Raw genomic sequence first — 20,404 nt, 5'->3', positions numbered from 1 at the left:
TGTCCGACTCTAGGGTGCGGTGCTCATCCCCGTTTCTAAGCCGAAGAGCCAGCGCTGTCCGAAGACACTTCCGTGGTCGTGTGGCCGGCATGACTGAATGCTGTTACCTTTCCCGCCGAGGCGGTACCTATTTATCTACTTGCAATTTCTTGCTTTCGAACTGCTAGGTTGGCAGGAGCTGGGACTGAAGACGGGAGCTCACTCCGTCATACAGCACTCGGGTCTTGAACTGCTGTCCTGCCGACCTTCCAGTCTGCAGTTCAGCGTCTTAACCGCTAAGCCACCGCAGCCCTTATGCGCTGTAAAAATTGCAGTTGCAAAATGGCTATCCTGTCAAATACAAATTATTATCCATTCTCTAATTGTGTGATGTGGTCATTTGAGTCTTTGGTTAATCATTCCTAGGCTACCTTGCTGCTCTTCGGAGATTTAAAGAGCACTTGAATAGTACGTCCCTTTAGTTTCTCCCATGTAAGTGAATGGCTGTCTGCTGGTACATGGAGTAGGGAACATAACTATAGTGCAGGAGAGTGCGGTCAAGCAGCCCACGAAAAGGGGAGCTGTTGCAGATAGTCTTGCAACTGGATCATAGGCAGCTTCCTGGAGGAGCACACAGAAGGGACGTTTCTTTCTTCTGACCCTGAGCAACAAGTTCTGCAGCATTTCATCAAGCTGCAGTGGAGAGATGGAAAGCAGAGCTACTGCATCAGTTGTCTGAAAGGCCAGTTCCTTTTTGGTTCCCCTCACCTTGAACTGTTTCCAGTTCCATTATAAGAACTTTGTAACTTCAAGAACTAGTGCCCAAGTTTACCTTTTTTCCTCTTCTCCTTCCTCAGCCCCTTTACTTTTTTGTGTCATGTCTTTTAAATTGTAAATCTTAGGGCAGGGACTGTCACAGATCTTTGTAAGCCACTCTGGGAGTCTTTTCATCTGAAGAGCAGGATGAAAATACTGTCAATAAATACGAGTAGGGGAATACTTCAGCCCTTGCTCAGAGCAGAGTTCAGATTCTGCTGTGGGGCCACAGCTGCTACCACCACAGAGGTTCCTGTATCAGTATTGGGCAAACCCCTTGTGTACCCTGCTGCTTAATGGCCTCCCTGACCAAGCTGGCTGAGGCAGTCTCAGATGTAGTGTTGGAGACCCCTAAAGCCATGCTGAGACTGCCTTAACAGCTTGGGACTTCATGTCTTCCATGACGACCATGGGGCTGGCTCAAGCTTTGTCATCAACCCAACACATAAGCAAGGGCATATCTTTGATTTGGCCTTTTTCTCAGGGTGTGAGGACAGTGGTCTGGATGTGGTGGTGGTGGAACTCACTCCGTTGTCACAGTCAGGTCACTTTCTGGTGAAGTTTGGTCTCATGGTGCCAGTCCCTCCCTGTAGGGGTGGGGGGCCCGTTAAGAAGGTCCGCCCTTGGACACTTGCAGAATCTGATGGATATCTGAATGCTCTGGGGGATTTTCCAGTAGCCAGAGCGAGAGATTCTGCTGAGGCCTGTGTCACACCATGGAATGGCAAGGTGTGATGGGTCATCGATGCAATCGCTCCCAACTACCTTCTTTGGCACTGGTTTACTGGGGAGCTCCAGACAATGAAACAGGTCAGAATCTGGGAGCCGGGAGATCCGGGTTCTAGTCCCCACTTGGCCATGGAAGCTTACTGGGTGACTTTGGGCCAGTCACAGACTCTCAGCCCAACCTACCTCACAGAGTGGTTGTGGTGAGGATAAAACTGAGAGGAGGATAATGTAAGCCGCCTTGGGTTCCTTGCAAGAGGAAAAAAGGCGGGATATAAATGCAATAAATAAATAATACAGCTGGAGCATAGATTTTGTGAAGGTGATCGAGCATGCATAAAACCATATAATCGTGCCTACTGCGTGGTGGTGAAGTAAGCCTTTGCTGCCTCCATCACGTCCTCAAGTAGCCAAGCTGTTCCGTGCTGTTTGGGGGTCACTGTCATTAGTACAGTGAATTCAGTGTTGGTGCCCTCGGTGGCCTTCTGTGATGGGTTTGCAAGACACCTCAAAGATAAAATTGTCCACCTTCATGCTGACCTGAACCTGGATTGCAGGTCTGTTACAGCTTTCTTGATTCTTGCCATCTTGGACTTGTTTGTTGGTGAAGCACTTACAAAGACGTGCTTTGTTCCAAGTTAATGGAAAAAGAATGACTAGTTTTACTTTTTACTGCCTCTGCCAAAATCACATTGTCTAATGCAATCAGCAAACATAACCTTTAGAGAACATTCCTTTTCTGTAAAAGGAAAAGGTACAGTGGCATGAACAAGATAGCTTGTTCTTTGAGAATTACTTGGGAAATTCAACACTTCTCAAGATAAGTAGACTATTTAGACTTTCTAAGTGGGTTAGTCAAGGGGGTATCTGAAACGGGCCAATTCTGAATTAACAAACTGGGTTACCTGTTGTTAGAGCTACTTTCATTCTCAGGAACTGTCTATATGTTAGCAAAATACTGAAATGATTGCTCATGGACCTTGACTGCAGCAACTCACTAGAGATAATGTGTGTTTGTGGCTGAGAGATATGAGTTGATAGCTCTCATGTTACATGGCTCATCCAAAGATATGACTTGCATGTGAGCAAAACAACCCAAGGTAATGGGTTGTAATAAAGTCTGTATTGAGGCTGGTATGTTTCCCCTCTTTGTCCAAGTAGAAATTCACCTGAAATATAGCAATAAAGACAAATGGTTGGAGTTCAATTCTGGCCAAGGGGGAGTGTGTGTCTTAAAGCTATATTCCTATTTTTACTTTTTTCACCTACAGTGCACAGCCTCCACTGGGCTGTTCCTACAGAGACTTAAAAACTCAGGGAAAAAATCATACAGATCTATCAACCAATTAAAACCATCTAGATACAAATACCTAAAGCAAGCAGGTCTAAAATAACGAAGGACATAATCCTATGATGATTGTAAGCCTCCAAACTCTGAGGCTTCCAATCATCTTATGCAGGGTGGGAGGAGCAGTGGAGGGGATCTTCACCTCTCCATCCTCCTGCCCTACATTTTTTGCTAGACAGGCTTTTTTTTGCCCATCTAGTGAAAGCATCTCAGAGGGGGAGGGGAGGGAAGGAAGCTGGAGAGGCCTCAGGATAGCTTGTCTCCTGGCTTCTCCAGGCTCCTCCCCACCCACTGAAACACCCTCCTTTCTCCCTCTCTGAAGTCACATTCCCAACCTCAGAGAAGCAGCTGGTGCAATCCTTTCCATGACGGCGGGAAAGGGGAGGGAGTTGGAGTTCTGATTCCCAGCTTTGAGGTCAGAGTGTCTTAAGGCCAAAAAATAGTGCTGTACAGTACGTAGGAAAGGTCTTTGTAAAAAAAGAAAAGAAAAGTAATATCTGTGCTAGTCACTCAGCAAATAGTTATCAGTAGTCAGCCCAAAGCACCTCCCTGGAAAGAGTTCCCTAGAAAGGGGCCACCACAAAGAAGACCTGCAATCTTACTACCCTCACCTATGCCTCAGCAAACAAGGGCCTCTCCACCATCATGGTCTCCTCTGAAGAAGTGTTGGAACATGTGGGAGAATACAGGGGAGGAAGGGTTCTTTTGGTTAGCCTGCCTCAGAATGTCTCAGGACTTTAAAGGTTAAAACCAGTGCACATGTTTCAAAGTTGGTATATGGGCAGTTCTCACAAGAGCCTTACTCTTTCTGCACCAATTGCAGTTTCCCAACTATTCAAAGGCAGCCCTGCATATGTTGCATTATTTCCCTTTCCCTTTACCACCTCCAGTTGCCATTATCAACTAGGAAGGTGAAAGATCGAGCACAGGGCTGTTGATCTTAACGACTGAGCAACAACAACAACAAATTGGTGTTGGGGGACTTCAACGTACATTCAGAGGCCTTCCTCACAGGAGCACCTTGGGACTTCATGGAGACCATGGCTTCCTGGGAGCTGCACCATATTCTAACTGGGCCCACCCATGTAGCCGGTAATGCACTAGACCTTGTGTTTGTTTCTGGAGAAGGGAGTGATCTGGAAGTCGGGGGTATATCCACCACCCCCTTGTCATGGTCAGATCACTATCTGGTGACGTTGGACTTCTCGGTTCCACAACCCCTCCGCAGGGGTGGAGGACCCATTAAAATGGTCCGCCCCAGACATCTTATGGATCCAAATGGATTCCTGAACGCGCTTGGGGATTCTCTGGGGCACGCCAACGGCCACTCGGTCGAGACCCTGGTAGGTGGCTGGAATGCCGCAATCACTGGGGCATTAGATCAGGTGGCTCCGAAACACCCTCTCCGCCTGAACAGGGCTCGGACTGCACCATGGTTTAATCCACGGTTACGAGCTCTGAAAGAGGAGGTGAGACGGCTAGAGCGCTGGTGGCGGAAGTCTCGCTCCAAAGACAATCAGACACAGGCTAGAGCTGTACCTTCAGCCTATCACGTGGCAGTGAAGGCAGCAAAAAAGGAATATTATGCTGCCTCTTATCGCGTCTGCAGAGTGCTGTCCCAGGAGGCTGTTCCAAGTGGTCCGGAGCCTGGTCAGTCCTGTGGCTCCGGAACCACTGGAGCATTCTAAGGCCTCCTGTGAGGCCTTGGCAAGGCACTTTGCAGATAAAATTGATCAGATTAGGTGTGTTACTCTGCACGCTGTGGATACAGTTAGTGAGCAAGAGGCGGCCTGTGGCAAACCGGTTTTGTGGGATCGGTTCCAGCTTCTTCCTCCTGATGAAGTGGACAAGGTGCTTTCATCTGTAAGGCTGACCACCTGCTTACTTGATCCTTGCCCATCTTGGCTCATTATGGGCTGCAGAGAGAGACTGGGTGAGGGGATCAGGGTGGTGGTGAATGCCTCCCTTGAGGAGGGAGTGATGCCATCAGCTCTCAAGGAGGCAGTGATTAAGACCACTCTTAAAGAAGCCCTCCTTGGATCCTCAAGTTCTGAACAACTTTTGCCCAGTCTCAAATCTGCCATTTTGGGGCAAGGTGATTGAGCGGGTGGTGGCAATGCAGTTGAAGGCACACTTGGAAGAAACTGATTATCTAGACCCATTTCAGTCGGGCTTCAGGCTTGGGCATGGGACAGAAACAGCCTTGGTTGCCTTGGTGGATATGAGGGGTGAATGCTCCTTCCTTGTTCTCCTCGACCTCTCAGTGGCTTTTGATACCGTTGACCACGGTATCCTCCTGGACCGCCTGGAGGGGTTGGGCATTGGAGACACCATATTGTGGTGGTTCCGGTCCTTCCTCTCCGGCAGGTATTTATTATTTATTTCATTTCTATTTCTATACCGCCCAATAGCCGAAGGTACCAGAGGGTAGCTCTGGGAGAGGAGGTTTCGGACCCGTGGCCACTCACTTGTGGGGTGCCACAGGGTTCCAACCTCTCCCCGATGCTATTTAACATCTATGTGAAGCCGCTGGGGGCCATCTTCAGGAGGTTTGGGGTACGGTGTCATCAATATGCAGATGACACGCAGCTCTACCTCTCGTTCAAATCTTCACCAAGGTTGGCCGTAGAATCCCTGTCCAAATGTCTGGAGACGGTGAGTGGCTGGATGGGGAGGAATAAGCTGAAGCTGAACCCTGACAAGACCGAGGTACTTTTGGTGGGAGACAAGAGGAGGTTGGGGGATGTTGACCTGGTGTTGAATGGGGTATGGCTACCCTTGAAAGACCAGGTCCGCAGCCTGGGGGTCATTTTGGACTCCCAGCTGTCCATGGAGACTCAGGTGTCAGCTGTGAGCCGGACAGCGCTGTATCAACTCCATCTGATACGGTGGCTGCGCCCCTTCCTTCCCGACCATCTGCTCCCATCGGTAGTACATGCCCTGGTCTCCTCTCATTTAGACTACTGTAATGCGCTCTATGTGGGGTTACCCTTGAAGACAGTTCGGAAACTGCAGCTGGTACAGAACGCGGCGGCTCGCCTGATTAAAGGCAGCCGCCGGCGAGATCACATCACTCCAGTGCTGAAGGAGTTGCACTGGTTACCAGTTGTTTTCCGGGCCAAATTCAAGGTGCTGGTTTTGACCTTTAAAACCCTATATGGTTCCAGCCCAGCCTATCTGAAGGAGCGCCTCCAGCAGCACCAGACAGGCCGCTTAACAAGATCAGCCTCAGATGGCCTTCTCTCTGTCCCATCAGCCAGGACAGCTAGACTGGTGGGGACGAGGGAGAGGGCCTTCTCTGTGGTGGCCCCCACTCTGTGGAACTCCCTCCCTAGGGAACTCCATCATGCCCCCTCTTTAATGAGCTTCCGTCGTGCATTAAAAACGTGGTTGTTCAGGCAGGCATTTGGGGTGGGTTAGGGTATTTTAGAAAATGTTTTTATTGTAGAATTTTGTTGTTTTAAACTGTTTTATTATATGCTGTACATCGCCCAGAGTGGCTGGGTGACCAGCCAGATGGGCGATTAATAAATTTAATAATAAATAAATATAAATAAAATAAAAATTGGAAGTATCTGTAACAGGACAAGCAGTTGCCAAGGGTACACTTCACTAGCGCAGCATCAACTATGGCATCCAACAGAATCAATACAAGTTAATTTCATTCAACAAAGTGCCTCACAAATTGGTCATAGTAGGCAACCAAATGAACCAAAATGTAACAGCCCTCAAGTTACACGGTAATCTGGCTCTACGAAGGACAATGCACCTGAAGGTGATCAACTGCATGGTCCATTTGTCCATTCCAGAGATCAATTGAAGATTTAATAAAATGTGAAAGGAAAAATCCCCAGGAGCCAGCAAGAAACCATCACCAGTTGCTGGGGAACATGGGTGGGAGGGTGCTGTTGCACTCATGCCCTGCTTGTGGGTTTCCAGTCGACAGCTGGTTGGCCACTGTGTGAACAGAATGCTGGACTAGATGGACCCTTGGTCTGATCCAGGATGACTCATGTTTATCCATTAGCCTCCTGAGGCAGACTCACTTTAATAGACCCCTTGGCCCTGAAGAAGTTTGAAGTTGTAGTAAGCCTAACCCTACCAGATACTAAGTCCTAGTAAGCCTAAACTCTGCTGCCCGGGGACAAAGGAGGTGTTTTAAGTTCCTTCACCCCAGATCACCATTATCCCATGCAACAGACAACACAAACCAGTGTATGTCCAGCTGAATGAGCGGAGCAGAAACGTTTTGGGACAAACTCATGGTTGCCATGGAGGACATAAAATCCAAAGTCACTCTGGACAAGTCAGCCTCAATAAGAATGTTGAATTTCCCCAAAACAATGTTTAGGACCTCCCAACACCACCCCAAGACTACACCAGCTGGTTCAGACACGGAGACTGTTGGACAGAAGGGTGGGTGGTACACCAACTGAATCCCAATTCTGTCCCAGGAATTCACCTGAAACTGGAAGACTGTTGGATGGGGCAGCTGGTTAAGGGGAGAGAATAACAATATTCCACTGCAACTCAGTCTCCCTGCCTGCTCCCACAGTCTGGCCTGTTGCTGTATGGCAGACAAAGCTGGGGAAGACTCAAGCAAGCCACTTGGTCTGGCCAAGCCTCTGTAATACATGCCAGGTCGGTATGCTCATCCAAGATCAAGTTCCAGATGGCAGCGGCCTTCCCATTCAACCAACCTGGCAGGACTTTCTACCACCAGGAGACTGTCACTAGAGCAACTACGGTCCCTTGGTTGATCTGAAGGGGCGAGGGGTGAAACAAAACACAAACTGACCCCCTTCCCCTGGAAAGGCCAGACCGTGCCTCACCGCCACATCCCCCCCTTTATTTGCCACTCATTCAGTAGCTGCGCCCAGCTGCTCGCCGCTCCCTCATGAAACACATACATCTACTTTCACAACACAGCAAAGTTCACATACAGAACCTAAAAATATTTTTTTCCAGCTGGGGAATTAGCCTTCCAATTGATCAATAAGGAATATCCCCCTTGTCTTGCCCTGCATCTGGTCAGATAGAATATCCCACCCACTGGCCCACCCTTTAATGACCATTATGGCCAGGTTTTTCAGATGTCCCCGGGGGGGGGGGGTGGTGAGAGGGCAAAGCTCTTCTTAGATACAGTGTATTCAATAGGTCTGGGAGCATAGCTTGATGGGAATTGTAGTAGGACAGGAGAGGAAGGAAGAACAGGAAAAGGGGAAGGAATGGGGACTGCCTGGTCCTAGACGAGCAAAAGGCCTTTCATGCCTGGAGGACACGTACACACCCCATATGAATTCTGTTTTATGTGTTAGGCATCTAGGATGCATTTCCACACCAAGAGCACTAATTTCAGCCACATACATTACCATGTAGACAGAAGGCATTTGGGGGAACATTGGGAGTCTCTGATTTGGTTAAGTTCCACTGAAATTGTAACTGATTTTATATTTTGTATGTCAGGCCTCATTTCTACACAAAATGGCACAGGTTTCAACCATATACCTTATGAGGTAATTCAGGCTACAACTACAATCCTATACATGAAACACAGTGAGACTTCGGAATAAACATACATAAGACTGCACTGTCAGGAGATATTTGGGGTCCTAAAATACCCCAAGTTGCTTAAGGAGACTCCCAGTTCTTGAATACACATACTAAAGCCTAGCTCTTACACTGGTCAAAAATTCCAGTATGTTAAAGGGCAGGATGGCCTGCCTGTAATGCTGTTATGTGTTACAAAGGGCTTGGTATGTATGGAAAGGTGTTAAAGATGTGCTAAGGAATGTGTGGTCTGTCAGGGTGGTTGAAGGAAGGCTCTCTCAGCCACTTCAGTGTGTATGGGGTGGTCACTTTGATCTGTTTTAGAGAGGAGGCCAAAAGAAAAGGTGGTGAAGAGCAACTCCCTTCCGTCCTTTCAATGCATTCCTCACCACAGCATGTCAGGGAATTCTCATCTGCGCAGAAGTAGCAAGTGCGAGACCCCAACCAAGCCCTGGCACTCATTCCACGTTAGCGAAGAACATGAGAGCTCCTTGCTGATCAGACCGATGCTGGCCAGCCAGAGAAGCCCACAACAGGGCAGGAGAATGGCGGCCCTTTGCTGTTGGGCACCCACAGCATCGGGGACCGTGGCTGCGCAGGAGGAGCTTCGGCAGCTGTCTTAGGCCAGGTCAGGCAGATCCAGCCAGCCAACACTGTCGGCTCTGTGCGGCGGCGGCTCTCCGGGAGGCCTCGGGTGGCAAAGGCGGCTCTGTCCCCTCACCTGCTCCTTTTACCTGGAGGCCTTGGGGCAGGGATGGGGAACGTGGGGCCCTCCAGATCTAGTGGGCAGGAGCCCCCCCACCGCTGGCTCTGCTGGCTGGGGCTGATGGGAACTGCAGTCCAGCAACATCTGGGGGGCACACGTTCCCCACCCCTGCGGCCTTCTCCAAGTAAAGCATCATCTTGCAGCGGAGGAGGGTCAGGCCAAGGCCCGTTTCGCCCCTCAGACACAGGGCTGGAAGGCAACGAGGCCTCCCCTCCCCCCCCTCCCCCTCGTGGCTCGTCCCCCGGCTCAGCGGGAGGCTGCCTCTCAGCCCGGCGGGGCCACTGAGCCGCGAAGGCGACCCCGAGCTTGGCCTGTCGCCCCCGCAGCGCGCCGGCCTTGGCCGGGCTGCCCCTGACTAGAGCCGCGAAGCAGGCCGAGGGCTTGGCCGTTCCGCTGCTCCCCCTCAGGCGGATGCGAATCCTGCCACGTCCCAACTGCCACGGCAGCCCTCGGGCCAGGGAGGCGGAGCCGCCCACGCCAGCCCGAGGCGGAGCCGGCTGGGCTAGGCCGAGCCGGGCCGGCCGCGCGAGGCCCAATGGCGGGCCAGGCAGGGAGCCTGCGCCCTTCGCCCGCGCTCCGCCCCCGCCGCTGCCCTGCGAGGAGGCGCCGCTCTGCCGCCGCAGCCGCCGCTGCCGCCCGAGTCCCGTCCGGCCCCCGAGCGAGCGACCAGCGCCCGCCTGCCTGCCTCCGCGCCTCGCACCCCGCTCGGCCCCAGCAGGCGCCACCATGTGCGGTGAGGGATGGAGCCGCCGCCGCCGCCGCGGTGGGGAAAAGGCGGTTGTGGCGGTTCACGAGGGAAGGGAGGAGCGGATGCCGCGCGGCGAGGGGCTTCAGGGGAGGCTGAGGGGAAATACGTTTGGGGGCTCTCGGTGGCACAAGGGGCGGGGAACCCGGGCGATGCTGTGGGCTCTCTGAGGGGCCAGATTCACGAAGGGGCTTCCGTGTGTGTGGGGGTGTAGATGGCTAGAATGATTTGGGCAGCATTGTATATTTATTTATTTATTTACAACATTTATATACCGTACCACATCTGAGCAGATTCCGGAGCAGTGAACAATAAAAGATAGAAGGAGTATTAAAAGTTAAAAAACAGACAGAATACCAATAAAAGCCGTGGCTGTTCAATCTGGGGAGGCTTGTTGAAATAAAAAAAATGTCTTCAGCGGGGGCCAGAAACATCTCCAGAGGCAGGGAGTTCCACAGAGAGGGAGCCACCACACTGAAGGCTCTATCTACTCCAGCTGGATGCCAGCTGGGCCCTAAATCTGTGCGGAACCGCCAGGAGCACATCTGTTACGATTGCTCACCTGTTTAAAAACAACAGCACGGCGCCTCAGGCTGTGTTTCAGAGCATGTAGAGAGTTTCCCTGAAGAAAAAGATATACATGCCGTGTGTGTTTTGCTTTTCTGTGTGTGTGCCTTGAACTTACTTCCGATATGGGCAGAATTATCTGATATTTGCTTCCCTCCTAATGGAGGCTTTGTTGAGAATTTGCATCTCTTCACTACTTCCTCCAGTGCTTCATGGATATCCCCAGTCCAGGTCTAATGCTTGTTCTCTGAACATGTGTAGAGTGCCTTTCCTTTTGGACAGGAGCAATTATGTAAAACTTGAATACAAGAATATGGTGCATTTGAGCATGGGGAAGTAATGAAAACACCAGGCACCTGGCTTAAATCCTTCTGTTCTGGCTGCTGCTGAATGATGAAATTCTGTCTGGCCAGTGAAATTCTGGCTACTTAGCAAATCCAGCAACTATTGGAGTGACTGAGGGGAGATGTGATCAGCCAGGATGTAGGCAGACTCCTGCTTGCTTTAGGGGAGCTGGGAAATTTTGTGAGGGAACAAAGGATGGAGAGATTATTATTTATTTCCCCCTGTTTTTCAGCAAGAAATGCCTCCCCCCAGGTTAAGAAAAATCCAATACAATTGTTGTATTTATGTAGTGCCATCAATGTGTGCATGCTTTAGAGCAGGGCGCTGAACTTCAGGTTTGCGAGGCAAACCTGGCTGCACGAGGCAAATCTGGCTGCACGCTGGCCCTCCTCGGTTTCGCAGATAAACACGCCCCCTCCCCTGGCCCCACCCTCCTTCCCCTGAACGCCAATCGTTTGGTGGTTTCCCAGCTTTTGCACAGTTTTTTTTTTTTGTATTCTAAAAGGTTGAGATGCCTCTCCTAAGGCTTCGTTACTGGCAGGCAGAGCTTTAAGCTAAATATGCTGGTATTTGGGGGCCCACTCACTACTGGAAGGTGGCCCTCCAGAGCTTCTCCAGAAATGAATTCGGCGCTCAGGCTGAAAGAGGTCTGACACCTTTGCTTTAGAGAGTAACATAAGCACAAGGCAGGTCCCTGCCCTGGAGAGCTTGCAGCGTATATTTGATGTGGGTGCTAAATGGAAGGAGATGAATGTCTGAGGGACCAGGACAGATGACATTTGTGTGGAGACAGGTGTGAGAGGTGCTATTGGGAAAGCTGGTCTAGATCGCAGAGAGGTGTGAATCGACAGGATTTAGTGAGAAAATATATATTTTCCCATTGGTCCTCAGCAGTAAGGCTCATGGGTGGGAGAAATTATGATAAACTGGAAAAAATTAGTATGTTAAGGTGTTAAAAATTTAATTGGGAAGTAAGGAATGGGTAGTGCTAATGGCACTATCTGTGAAATGGAAGAATGCAAGGTGCATGTGTGTGAGAGAAGGGCAGGTATAGAAGCAGATTTGTCCTGTTCAGGTGTTTCTTCACTGAGAATTTAATGCCATCTGCCTTTCTGATACGTTGTGACGAAGCTTAGATTTGCTGGGTGGAGTTGGTGTTAGTCGATGGAAAAGGTGCTTCTATTTCCTTGGCTTTCTGGCTCTACATTATGTTTCATTTACATCCTAATATCAAGCATACACTGTGGAATATTTCAGAAAATTTTAATACTTAATTTAAATTCAGTCACTCCATCTCGCATTGTGTTTGTGCATTGTCTATAAACATACCTTTTATCATAGATGATGGTGTATTAAAAACTGGTATTTAAAATCCCTTGAGCATCAAAAGCATGTTCTAATGCAGAGGTGAGTAATATGAGGTCCACCGGCTGCATGTGACCCCCCAGCCTTTTCTGCAGCCCCCGCTGTCCTCACTGCTGTCACTGAGGTGGCAGCGGGGAGCCTACCTTTAAAAGTAGAGATTTGCTGTTTGTTGCAGAAATTTGAGGGCACGGCAGCAAAAACAGGCTATTTTAAAGCAAAATAGACCCCCACACACCAAACGTCTCTGGCAAACTGCATATTTCTGCTTTGAAAAGGAGGCTCCCACCCCCCTGAATTTCAATGCCATATTTGGTGGGGCAAATGTGCAGGGCCCAGTGGGCAATGCAGCCCCCCTGAAAGTTGCAGAAAACAGGAGACTGGGAGTTGAAAACGGAATGAGAGCCCCATTGCCTAGGTGAAAGACAGTGGCTGCATTCACACATCACAATAAGCCAGAATTCTAATGTGTGACGTGTGAACCAGGAAATCCAGGGAGAGATAAGCGAGATTTTCCAGTTCGCACATTCTGATAAACAAAACCGTGGATGGAAGGTCCATGTTTTATTTAGCTGATTCTGCTTGCAGGAGGTGGAAAGCGGGAGCAATCAATTCTTGCTTATTGTGCCATGTGAAAGCAGCCAGTAACAGTAGGGTCGGACATAACGGTAGTTCATGGGTCATTTAACCCATGAATTGTTGGGGCTGCGCAGGAGCAAGTGCCCACCCATTCGCCACTTCCGGGTTGCGTCTGGTTTCACCTGAACCTGGAACTCTGAGTTGTTGAGGAACAAAAAATCCAGAGCTGTAACCCAAGAACAAACTATTGGTTGTTGGAAAAACCAGATGCAAAGCGGAAGCAGCAAGTGTGTGGGAGGCACTGCATGTACTCACCCCTGCACAGCCCCGACAACCCATGATTTAAACAAGACATGGGTTGTCGTTACATGCGAACCGAGCCATAGGAAATTTCCTTATCCTAAGCCAAACCAGTGGTCCAGCTAACTCAGCATTGTTCTGCACTGATTGGGCAGAACAGTGGCTTGCCAGGGCTTTGGACAGGCATCTTTTCCAGCCCTAACGAGATGCTGGGGACTGAACCTTGGACCTTTTGCATGCAAAGCATGTGCTCTGTCGCTGAGCTATGGCTGTTCCCCAGTCATTAGCTATTCCTTCAGCTCCTTTAGAATCAAGAGTTTTAAGGGTGCAATCCTATGGCCGCTAGACAGTGGCTAGACTGCGATAGGATTTTTAGGTTTTTGGGAACTGACCTTGGAGCCCACACTCCAAGGTCAGTTCCCAGAAAACGTCAGTTCCCCTCCCCCGCTGCCTCATAGGCGGTGCGGTTCATCCCTGGCTCTGTGCTTGTCACAATAGCATGGAGCAGGGGAAAGGGGGGCATTCCTGATGGGGAGGGGCAGAGATGGCAGAAGTGCCTGTGCGATGCTTCTTATATGCCATCTGTCCTCCTGCCCCCCCCCCCCCGCGAGCTGCTCCGGCTAGACAGCTGAAATCGGTCGTGTAGCTGCAAATGCAGGGCAGCCGGAGTGTGGAGGAGAAAATCCCCTCCGCGCTGCATCTACCCTGCATTGGATAGTTGGTTTCCTCTGAGTTCCGAGGCGACTGACTATCCCCACAGGATGGTGCTCTAAGTGTATTTTTTCTTCAAATGTTGGTCTAATCAAGTTTTTATCTGGAGCACAGTTTGTGTCCTGTTTGAGAGATTTCTGCTGAAGAGCATAATGAAGAAGAGCAGCAGTTACACTTTGCTCATGTGTATTTAATGCAATCAGAAAATGGAAAGTGGGACAATTCTAAGAATAGAAGGAGCAATTGATGCTATAAATAGTTTGCTGTGAGTACAGTGCAATTGTGTCTTCCTCCAAATTTAATATTTGAATGCTCGTGGCTGATAGATTCTACGGCATACGGTGCTTGTGCACTGTCTACAAACTCATCCTTTTAAATATATCTGAATAAAGTTATAGATGCTTGGATGTTTTGTTCTGGAATGAGAGAGCAGTATTTTGAATCTTGAGGGATGGAGACTTATGATGAGGATGCCTTTTCCGCAATTCATCTTCGGTATTGATTGATTGAATTTCTTAATCGCCCATCTGGCCGGTCACCCGGCCACTCTGGGTGATGCCAGCCACTCTGGGGATTATTTCTCTTACATGGTTGTGACTGTAGGGTCCATAGACCCTGTGGCTTTATTTTTATCTTCACATTTCTATATCTAGGCTGCTTGTGTTTGAGGAACAGCTTTTCAGTTGAATAAGTATAATTCAACAACAGCCAAGGTAGAGAACAGATGACTGGATTGTCTGCTCGGCCTCTTCCAAAGACCAGGATACAGCAGCCAAACCACTTGAGCAGCTGTGCTGGGTTTGTAGTTGAATGTGTAGATATTCTTAACCAGTTTAAACTCACCACAAAAGTAAAAAGGGAGCAAAGCTTACAAGATCACTTCCTGTTAATAATTAAGCCAGTGCAACATCGTAACTGGAATAATTTAAATATCTCAGCAGAGTAAATTGGGAGGAGGGGTTGTATACAGGACTGAGAGGAAATTCCAAGCATTGGCTTACTGGTTAAAGTGAGATGCCAGAACTAATTGAGTAACTTCTTCCTGTTTAGTAGAAAAGAGAGAGGAACTGTTAGCAATTTGCAGGGAGTCACTTGTTCTGATTTTTATTATACACCTAAAATTTTGTGACCTGCTTTGCTGCAACATCCTCCGTCTTAGAACTGGAGCAAACACTGCTCATTTCTGACTTTCGGTTTGGTCCAAGTGTGGAAACTGGTACTGTGTTTAACATCCATGTTGAAATGAATTCTTTCCTCTGTTGCTCTTATTTATTGATTTGATTTTTATCTTAACCTTCAGCATAAGTGCTCTCAGGGCAGTTAACATATCTAAAGGTTCTCTCCCATCCCTCACCTCTTAACCCCAACATGCAGTATGGGATTCGCTTTTAATTGTTTGTGTCGTCTTCTCTCTTTCTTATTCCATCTCCCCTCTACTTTCTCCTGAGCTTTCTTGGCACCCGCTTTTTCTGGGGATTAACAGATGGACAGCAAAAGTGGACTCTGAGAGCCCTTGCAGTGCAAAGAGACTTATACTTCAAGCTTGGAGGGATAAATACCCGCTACCTAACATTCAATGGTCTGAAGATCTTACTGCGCTTGCTACATTTGAACATATCTCCTACAGTCATCAGTTTCATATGGAATTATTTTCAGCCATAATCACTAGTAAGCATTATGCTAATTTCTCAACTGCACTGCAAATCCGTTCTTCAGAATTCAGACAGAAATAGGGCTATGGGTTGTTTAATATTAGCCATTTAACCTTAAAGCCAAAGAAATGTTGTAGACCTCCTTGGCTTGATACCATTCATATGGTTGCTTATCTAAATATACAGACTGCTTATATTAATGTATATCTTTGAAATAAAAGTTTTAAATCCTTCCCCCCACCCCTTTTCTTTCTTTCTTTCTGGTGTTGTAAGTGATTTTTGTGTATGGATATGTTTTATGTCATGTTCTCCTCTCTCTCTCTCTCTCTTTTATGGCTCCCCCTTTTCTTTGGTTGTTGTTATATTTGCAAATAAAATAAAAAATCAATGCTTGACACTGGGGGTTGGGCAACATGTAGTCTACCTGCAGGCTCCCTGGCCCTTTTTTTTTTTTGTGGCCCCCACCATTGCTGCTGCCACACCATCAAATTTGGTGCTGAAGTTTGGTGATGTGGCAGCATAAAAGCTATGATTTTTCTTTAAAACAAGGGGCATAGGGAGCATGTGCCTTGCTTTAAAGCACAAGCATGCTCCCAGAAGCCTGTGTAAGAGTTTACTCAGATGTACATCTAGATATTGCCACCATGAGTGAATCAACACCACCTCTTCTTCCCATTGAGTAGCTTCCAGCTCCTTGTATCAAGCCAAGGAGGTCTACAACATTTCTTTAGCTTTAAGGTTAAATTGCTAATATTAAACAACCCATAGCCCTATTTTTGTCTGAATTCTGAAGAACGGATTTGCAGTGCAGTTGAGAAATTAGCATGCTTACTAGTGATTATGGCTGAAAATAATTCCATTTGCACATTCGAATTCAGTCCCCTAAGCAGAGGGTTGACAAGATACAATCCATTTACAAATACGTATATTCTTCCTCTGACTGTAAAGTACAGTTCTGTTTTATGCTGCCCCCATTAAAAAGTGTGCCAGTTAGACATAACTAATCAATGTGTAATTCTTCTACAATCTCGAAGTTTGAGCCATGTAATTGCTTTTTATTTGTGAGTAGCAATTGCCTCCATCAAGTTCCAGAATAGTGAGCTGGCTCTTCCCTCTTGGTGGCTTTCTGTGGAGGGCTGTATGTACAGACTCTGTAGGGCAGTTAGCGCTTCAGGTGTGATACTTCCTTCACATTTAGGATGTGAGGATTGAGCAGCTGCCCCTTCAGTAGTGGTTTGTAATGCTATAGAAGCTGCTTACCTCACAGTGCAAATATCTAATAATACCGGATTGAGTTGCTGGAAAGCCTACAAGGGAAGAAAAAGTATGAGAAATAGGAGGAAGTAACAGGTATAAGAGCTTCTGGGAGGTCAGGTAGACTAGTACTGATCCTTGTAACTTCAGCAATATATTATTCATTGCAGGTTTGTAAATATCCATTTATGTGGACAACTGTGAGAAGTTATAGTTTACTTATGGATTTTTAATTTATTTTAAAACATTTCTATACCATTTTTTTTAAATATCCAAAGTGGTGTACAAATGACATAATACAAATACTCACAAGAATAAAAACAAAATAAAAACCCAGAGCAATTAATATAAATACAATATCCAATCTGATGGTAGTGTATGCTGACTTCTATGACTAAATTCTATGACTAAAACTGGAGAGGAGGAGGATAATGTAAGCCGCCTTGGGTTACTTGCAAGAGGAAAAAAGGCAAGATATAAATGCAGTAAATAAATAAATAATATTTCAACGGTCAGAAAATGCCAATTGAAACAAATACGTCTCCAGTATGCAATGAAACGATAATCTTGTTGGTGCATGCATTATGTGCCCCTACATAAGATTCTTTATGAGATTGTATAAGTGGCTACTTGTGAGCAGGTCTTTTCCCCAATGGCCCCCAAATTGTGAAATGTCCTCCCTAGAGAGGTCTGCTTGGTGCCTATGGACTTCTCAGTGCCAGGTGAAGACCTTTTTATTCTCCCAGGCCTTAATATATTTTTTAGTATGTTTAAAGCGGCATTGTAAAATTATCCTATTATGTGTTTACCTGCTTTAATATTTATCTCACCTTTTATTGGCGTTGCTTTAAAACAATTTTAAATTATTTTTGTTATATGTGTTATCATTGGTTTTATTGTATTTGTTTTTATTATATTATTTATTATATTGCCCTGAGAGCTTTGGCTATAGAGAGAGTCCAACTCATAAACTGAATAGATGATTATGATGATGTCTGAGAGGGGGCTGTTCCAAGGGTGGGTGTTATCACTGTGAAGGCCCCCTTCCGGGTGGTGAGCAGATGGATAACTGAGGGGTGATTGTCATCTCCTGATCTCAGTGGGTGGGCAGGGCAATAGGGAGACGGTGTGCTCTCAGGTAAAGTGTTCCCAAGTTGTTTAGGGCTTTATACTCTTACAGTATTGTTGCTTCCAGGTAATCAGGTACTGAGCTTTGACCTGCCAAAAAGTAGCTCTTTCCCCTTTTAGGCTACAAATGACTGTAGATAAGCTGTTCAAAAAAAATAATTCTCTAGTCACTTTGGGGGACTTGCTGGCAAAGCTGTTGTAGCAGAATGTATATATAGAAGAGGCTTTACTCTTATTGACTCTGATCTTATTTATGTGCTGAAAAAGTAAATTCATTTCCCTGTAACCTTTTTCTTTCTCACTTCTTCCTTTTGCGATCTCTCTCTTTTAGATCAATGTCTTTGGTATGTGGTCTTGGGAGTGTGCCATATGATAAGTTGGAGATACTGTGTGGTGTCGATTACACGTCTTAGAATCACACTTGGTTCTTGTTGGCTCACTTAATCTTTTATTTAAAGATGTGGAAACAGCAAATGTCAACAGGTCACTCCTTCCACCCTCTTCATGTGTATTGTACCCAGGGGTTAACAAATCTTGACATGCCTTGGTAGCCAGCCAAAATTTATTTATTTATTTATCTTTCCATTTCATTTCTATACCTCCCAATAGCCAAAGCTCTTTGGTGTTGCCATGATTCTGCCCTCCAGAAGGAGGAAGCAGAGGCTGCTGGCATTATGCTAAACTCGAGATCTAGCACAGCAGTGGGGGCTGAGCTCTCGCCCTTGTTTATATCTAAGGAGAGGGATGGCAGCTCATCCCCATTTCTCTAAATCTCAGCTGTTCAGAAGGCAGCATGGTATTTCTCAAGTTCCCAAGTGCCTCCAAGACTCAGTGCAGTATCAGGGAGAGCCCCTGCCATTCTCCTGTGTTTCTGAGCTCAGCCTGGCATCATAGCAAGTCTTCATACATCTTCAGACATGGAAGAAGGGTGGGTGCTGTCTCTGATTCCATGGTCTTGCTGGAGCAAGAGATGTACTTGCTGGTGGTATACTGAGGAGTGCATTTATGGATCTGTGGTTGTACCGAGAGGTCAAAAATTTGTACCGAATGAGGGGACTTAATCCGCTAGCAAGAAAAGAGGAAGCAGGACTTGGGTATCTGATGAGCTGAAGCTGTATCATAGTAACTAAAGCTGCAACTCTACAGAGCCAGTGCAGTGTGGGGAAGTGTTTTGGCTGCTAGTAACTGGGGTAATGTTTACCAGTGCAATCTTGCCTACTTCTGACAGCAAGCTCCCAGTTAATGCACTATTGAGCAATAGGAGTACTGAGGACAATCTCTGTGTCAGAGAGCCAGTGAAGTGCTAAGAAAGAACATATGCCTTTCTTCTTCGTGGTCTCTGTGCATCACACATATGGGCTCTGCGCCCGCATGGATTTGGGAACTTCTATAGCGGAGGAATTTTTGGCAGGAACCCTTCCCCCACCATCCCACTGCACATATTCCAGCGGGTTCCCACTCAAACCCTTAGTTCTTCGTCAACCAGCATTGTGGTAGTACTCGACTGAAGGGTCTTCTTGGTCTTCAGACTGTGCTGAGGGATTTTTTCTATTCAATATTTTTTTTCTACTTTCTCTTCTTTTTCTCCCTAGTATTCTGTCTTTACAGTTATCCATTTTTGATTTATTTTTAAATTTATCTTGTCTTAGGCGATTGTTTGATTGCGCGTCACCTTAGGTTGTATAGCCGTTAAGGCCCCTTTTAGGAAATGTGTTTGTTGTGGAGGTAAACTCCCTCCCACAGACTGTCGCTCACTGTGCCTACTTTGTCTCGGTGAAGGACATATTCTGGAGGCCTATTGCCACTGTATGTCCTTTAGCAAGCAAGCTAGAAAAAAAACATACCAACAGGCTCAAGGCGATTCTTTGAGAAAAGGCTTTAAAAGCAGCAGATGCCCCTAGGAAACCTATGGCATCAGGGACAGATCGGTCAGCCAGTGGCAGTAAGGGTGCAGATAAGCCTCCTCGGAAGGAGATTGTTGAGAAGCCAGCGACTTTATCCTGTCAGTCACCTCTGGCTCAAGCCATGGGCCACTGTGACCCGCCAGCTCTGGGCCGATCTTTGGTGGTCTCTCTAGCAAAGAAAATATCAAAAAAGGCAAGATCTTCCCATTCTTTGGAAGTGCAAAAGAAAAACAGGAAAGAATCTAAACAAGCCACCTCTCCAGTTAAGTCGCCAGTTCATTTGCTGTCTCCTCCTCCAATGTTGGATTCGCCAATTCCAGTGGTTTCAGCACCTTCGCTATCGACATCGGTACCGGTACTGGTGGCTTCTGTTTTGGAAGGCGGGATAAGAAATTTGACACTGACCAGGGATCGAGGTGATGCTGACAGGGCGCCAGTACGAGAGCGGAACTATGGGTTATCCTTGCAGTCAGTCTGCTCAGCTTATTCCTGAGAGGGCGAAGGAGCACCTGCCCCTAGACGAATGTATTTTAGAGGGAGAGCACGATCTTCCCATTCTGACTGGGATCGGACTGATCTTTCTCCCCGAGACATCACCATGATTGGGATGACTGGAATTACTGTCGTCACCTTCCCCTATCATTATGGTCATTATCCCTGTTGGGGAGTGAT

At 47.3% G+C, this 20,404-nt stretch overlaps 1 protein-coding gene across 4 annotated transcripts in view; it reads left to right on the top strand.

Moving 5' to 3' along the window:
- Positions 1–9,772: 9,772 nt before the first annotated feature.
- GFPT1 (glutamine--fructose-6-phosphate transaminase 1) overlaps positions 9,773–20,404 on the top strand; it is a 72,878-nt gene continuing 62,246 nt past the window's right edge. For all 4 annotated transcript variants that reach the window (XR_014783771.1, XR_014783770.1, XM_084804205.1 and 1 more), the window contains exon 1: positions 9,773–9,918. Coding sequence is in view for 2 of the 4 variants with exons in the window: in XM_084804205.1 (XP_084660331.1) it covers positions 9,912–9,918 (7 nt within the window). In the remaining 2 variants the exon portion in view is untranslated. The remainder of the gene's footprint in view (positions 9,919–20,404) is intronic.

This window comes from Heloderma suspectum, chromosome 6 (genome assembly GCF_057233095.1).
Source record: "Heloderma suspectum isolate Gila_16-S chromosome 6, 16-S_ref, whole genome shotgun sequence".
Classification (NCBI taxonomy): domain Eukaryota; kingdom Metazoa; phylum Chordata; class Lepidosauria; order Squamata; family Helodermatidae; genus Heloderma; species Heloderma suspectum.
Note: the sequence above shows the minus strand (reverse complement) of the source record. Positions and strands in the feature narration are given on the sequence as shown.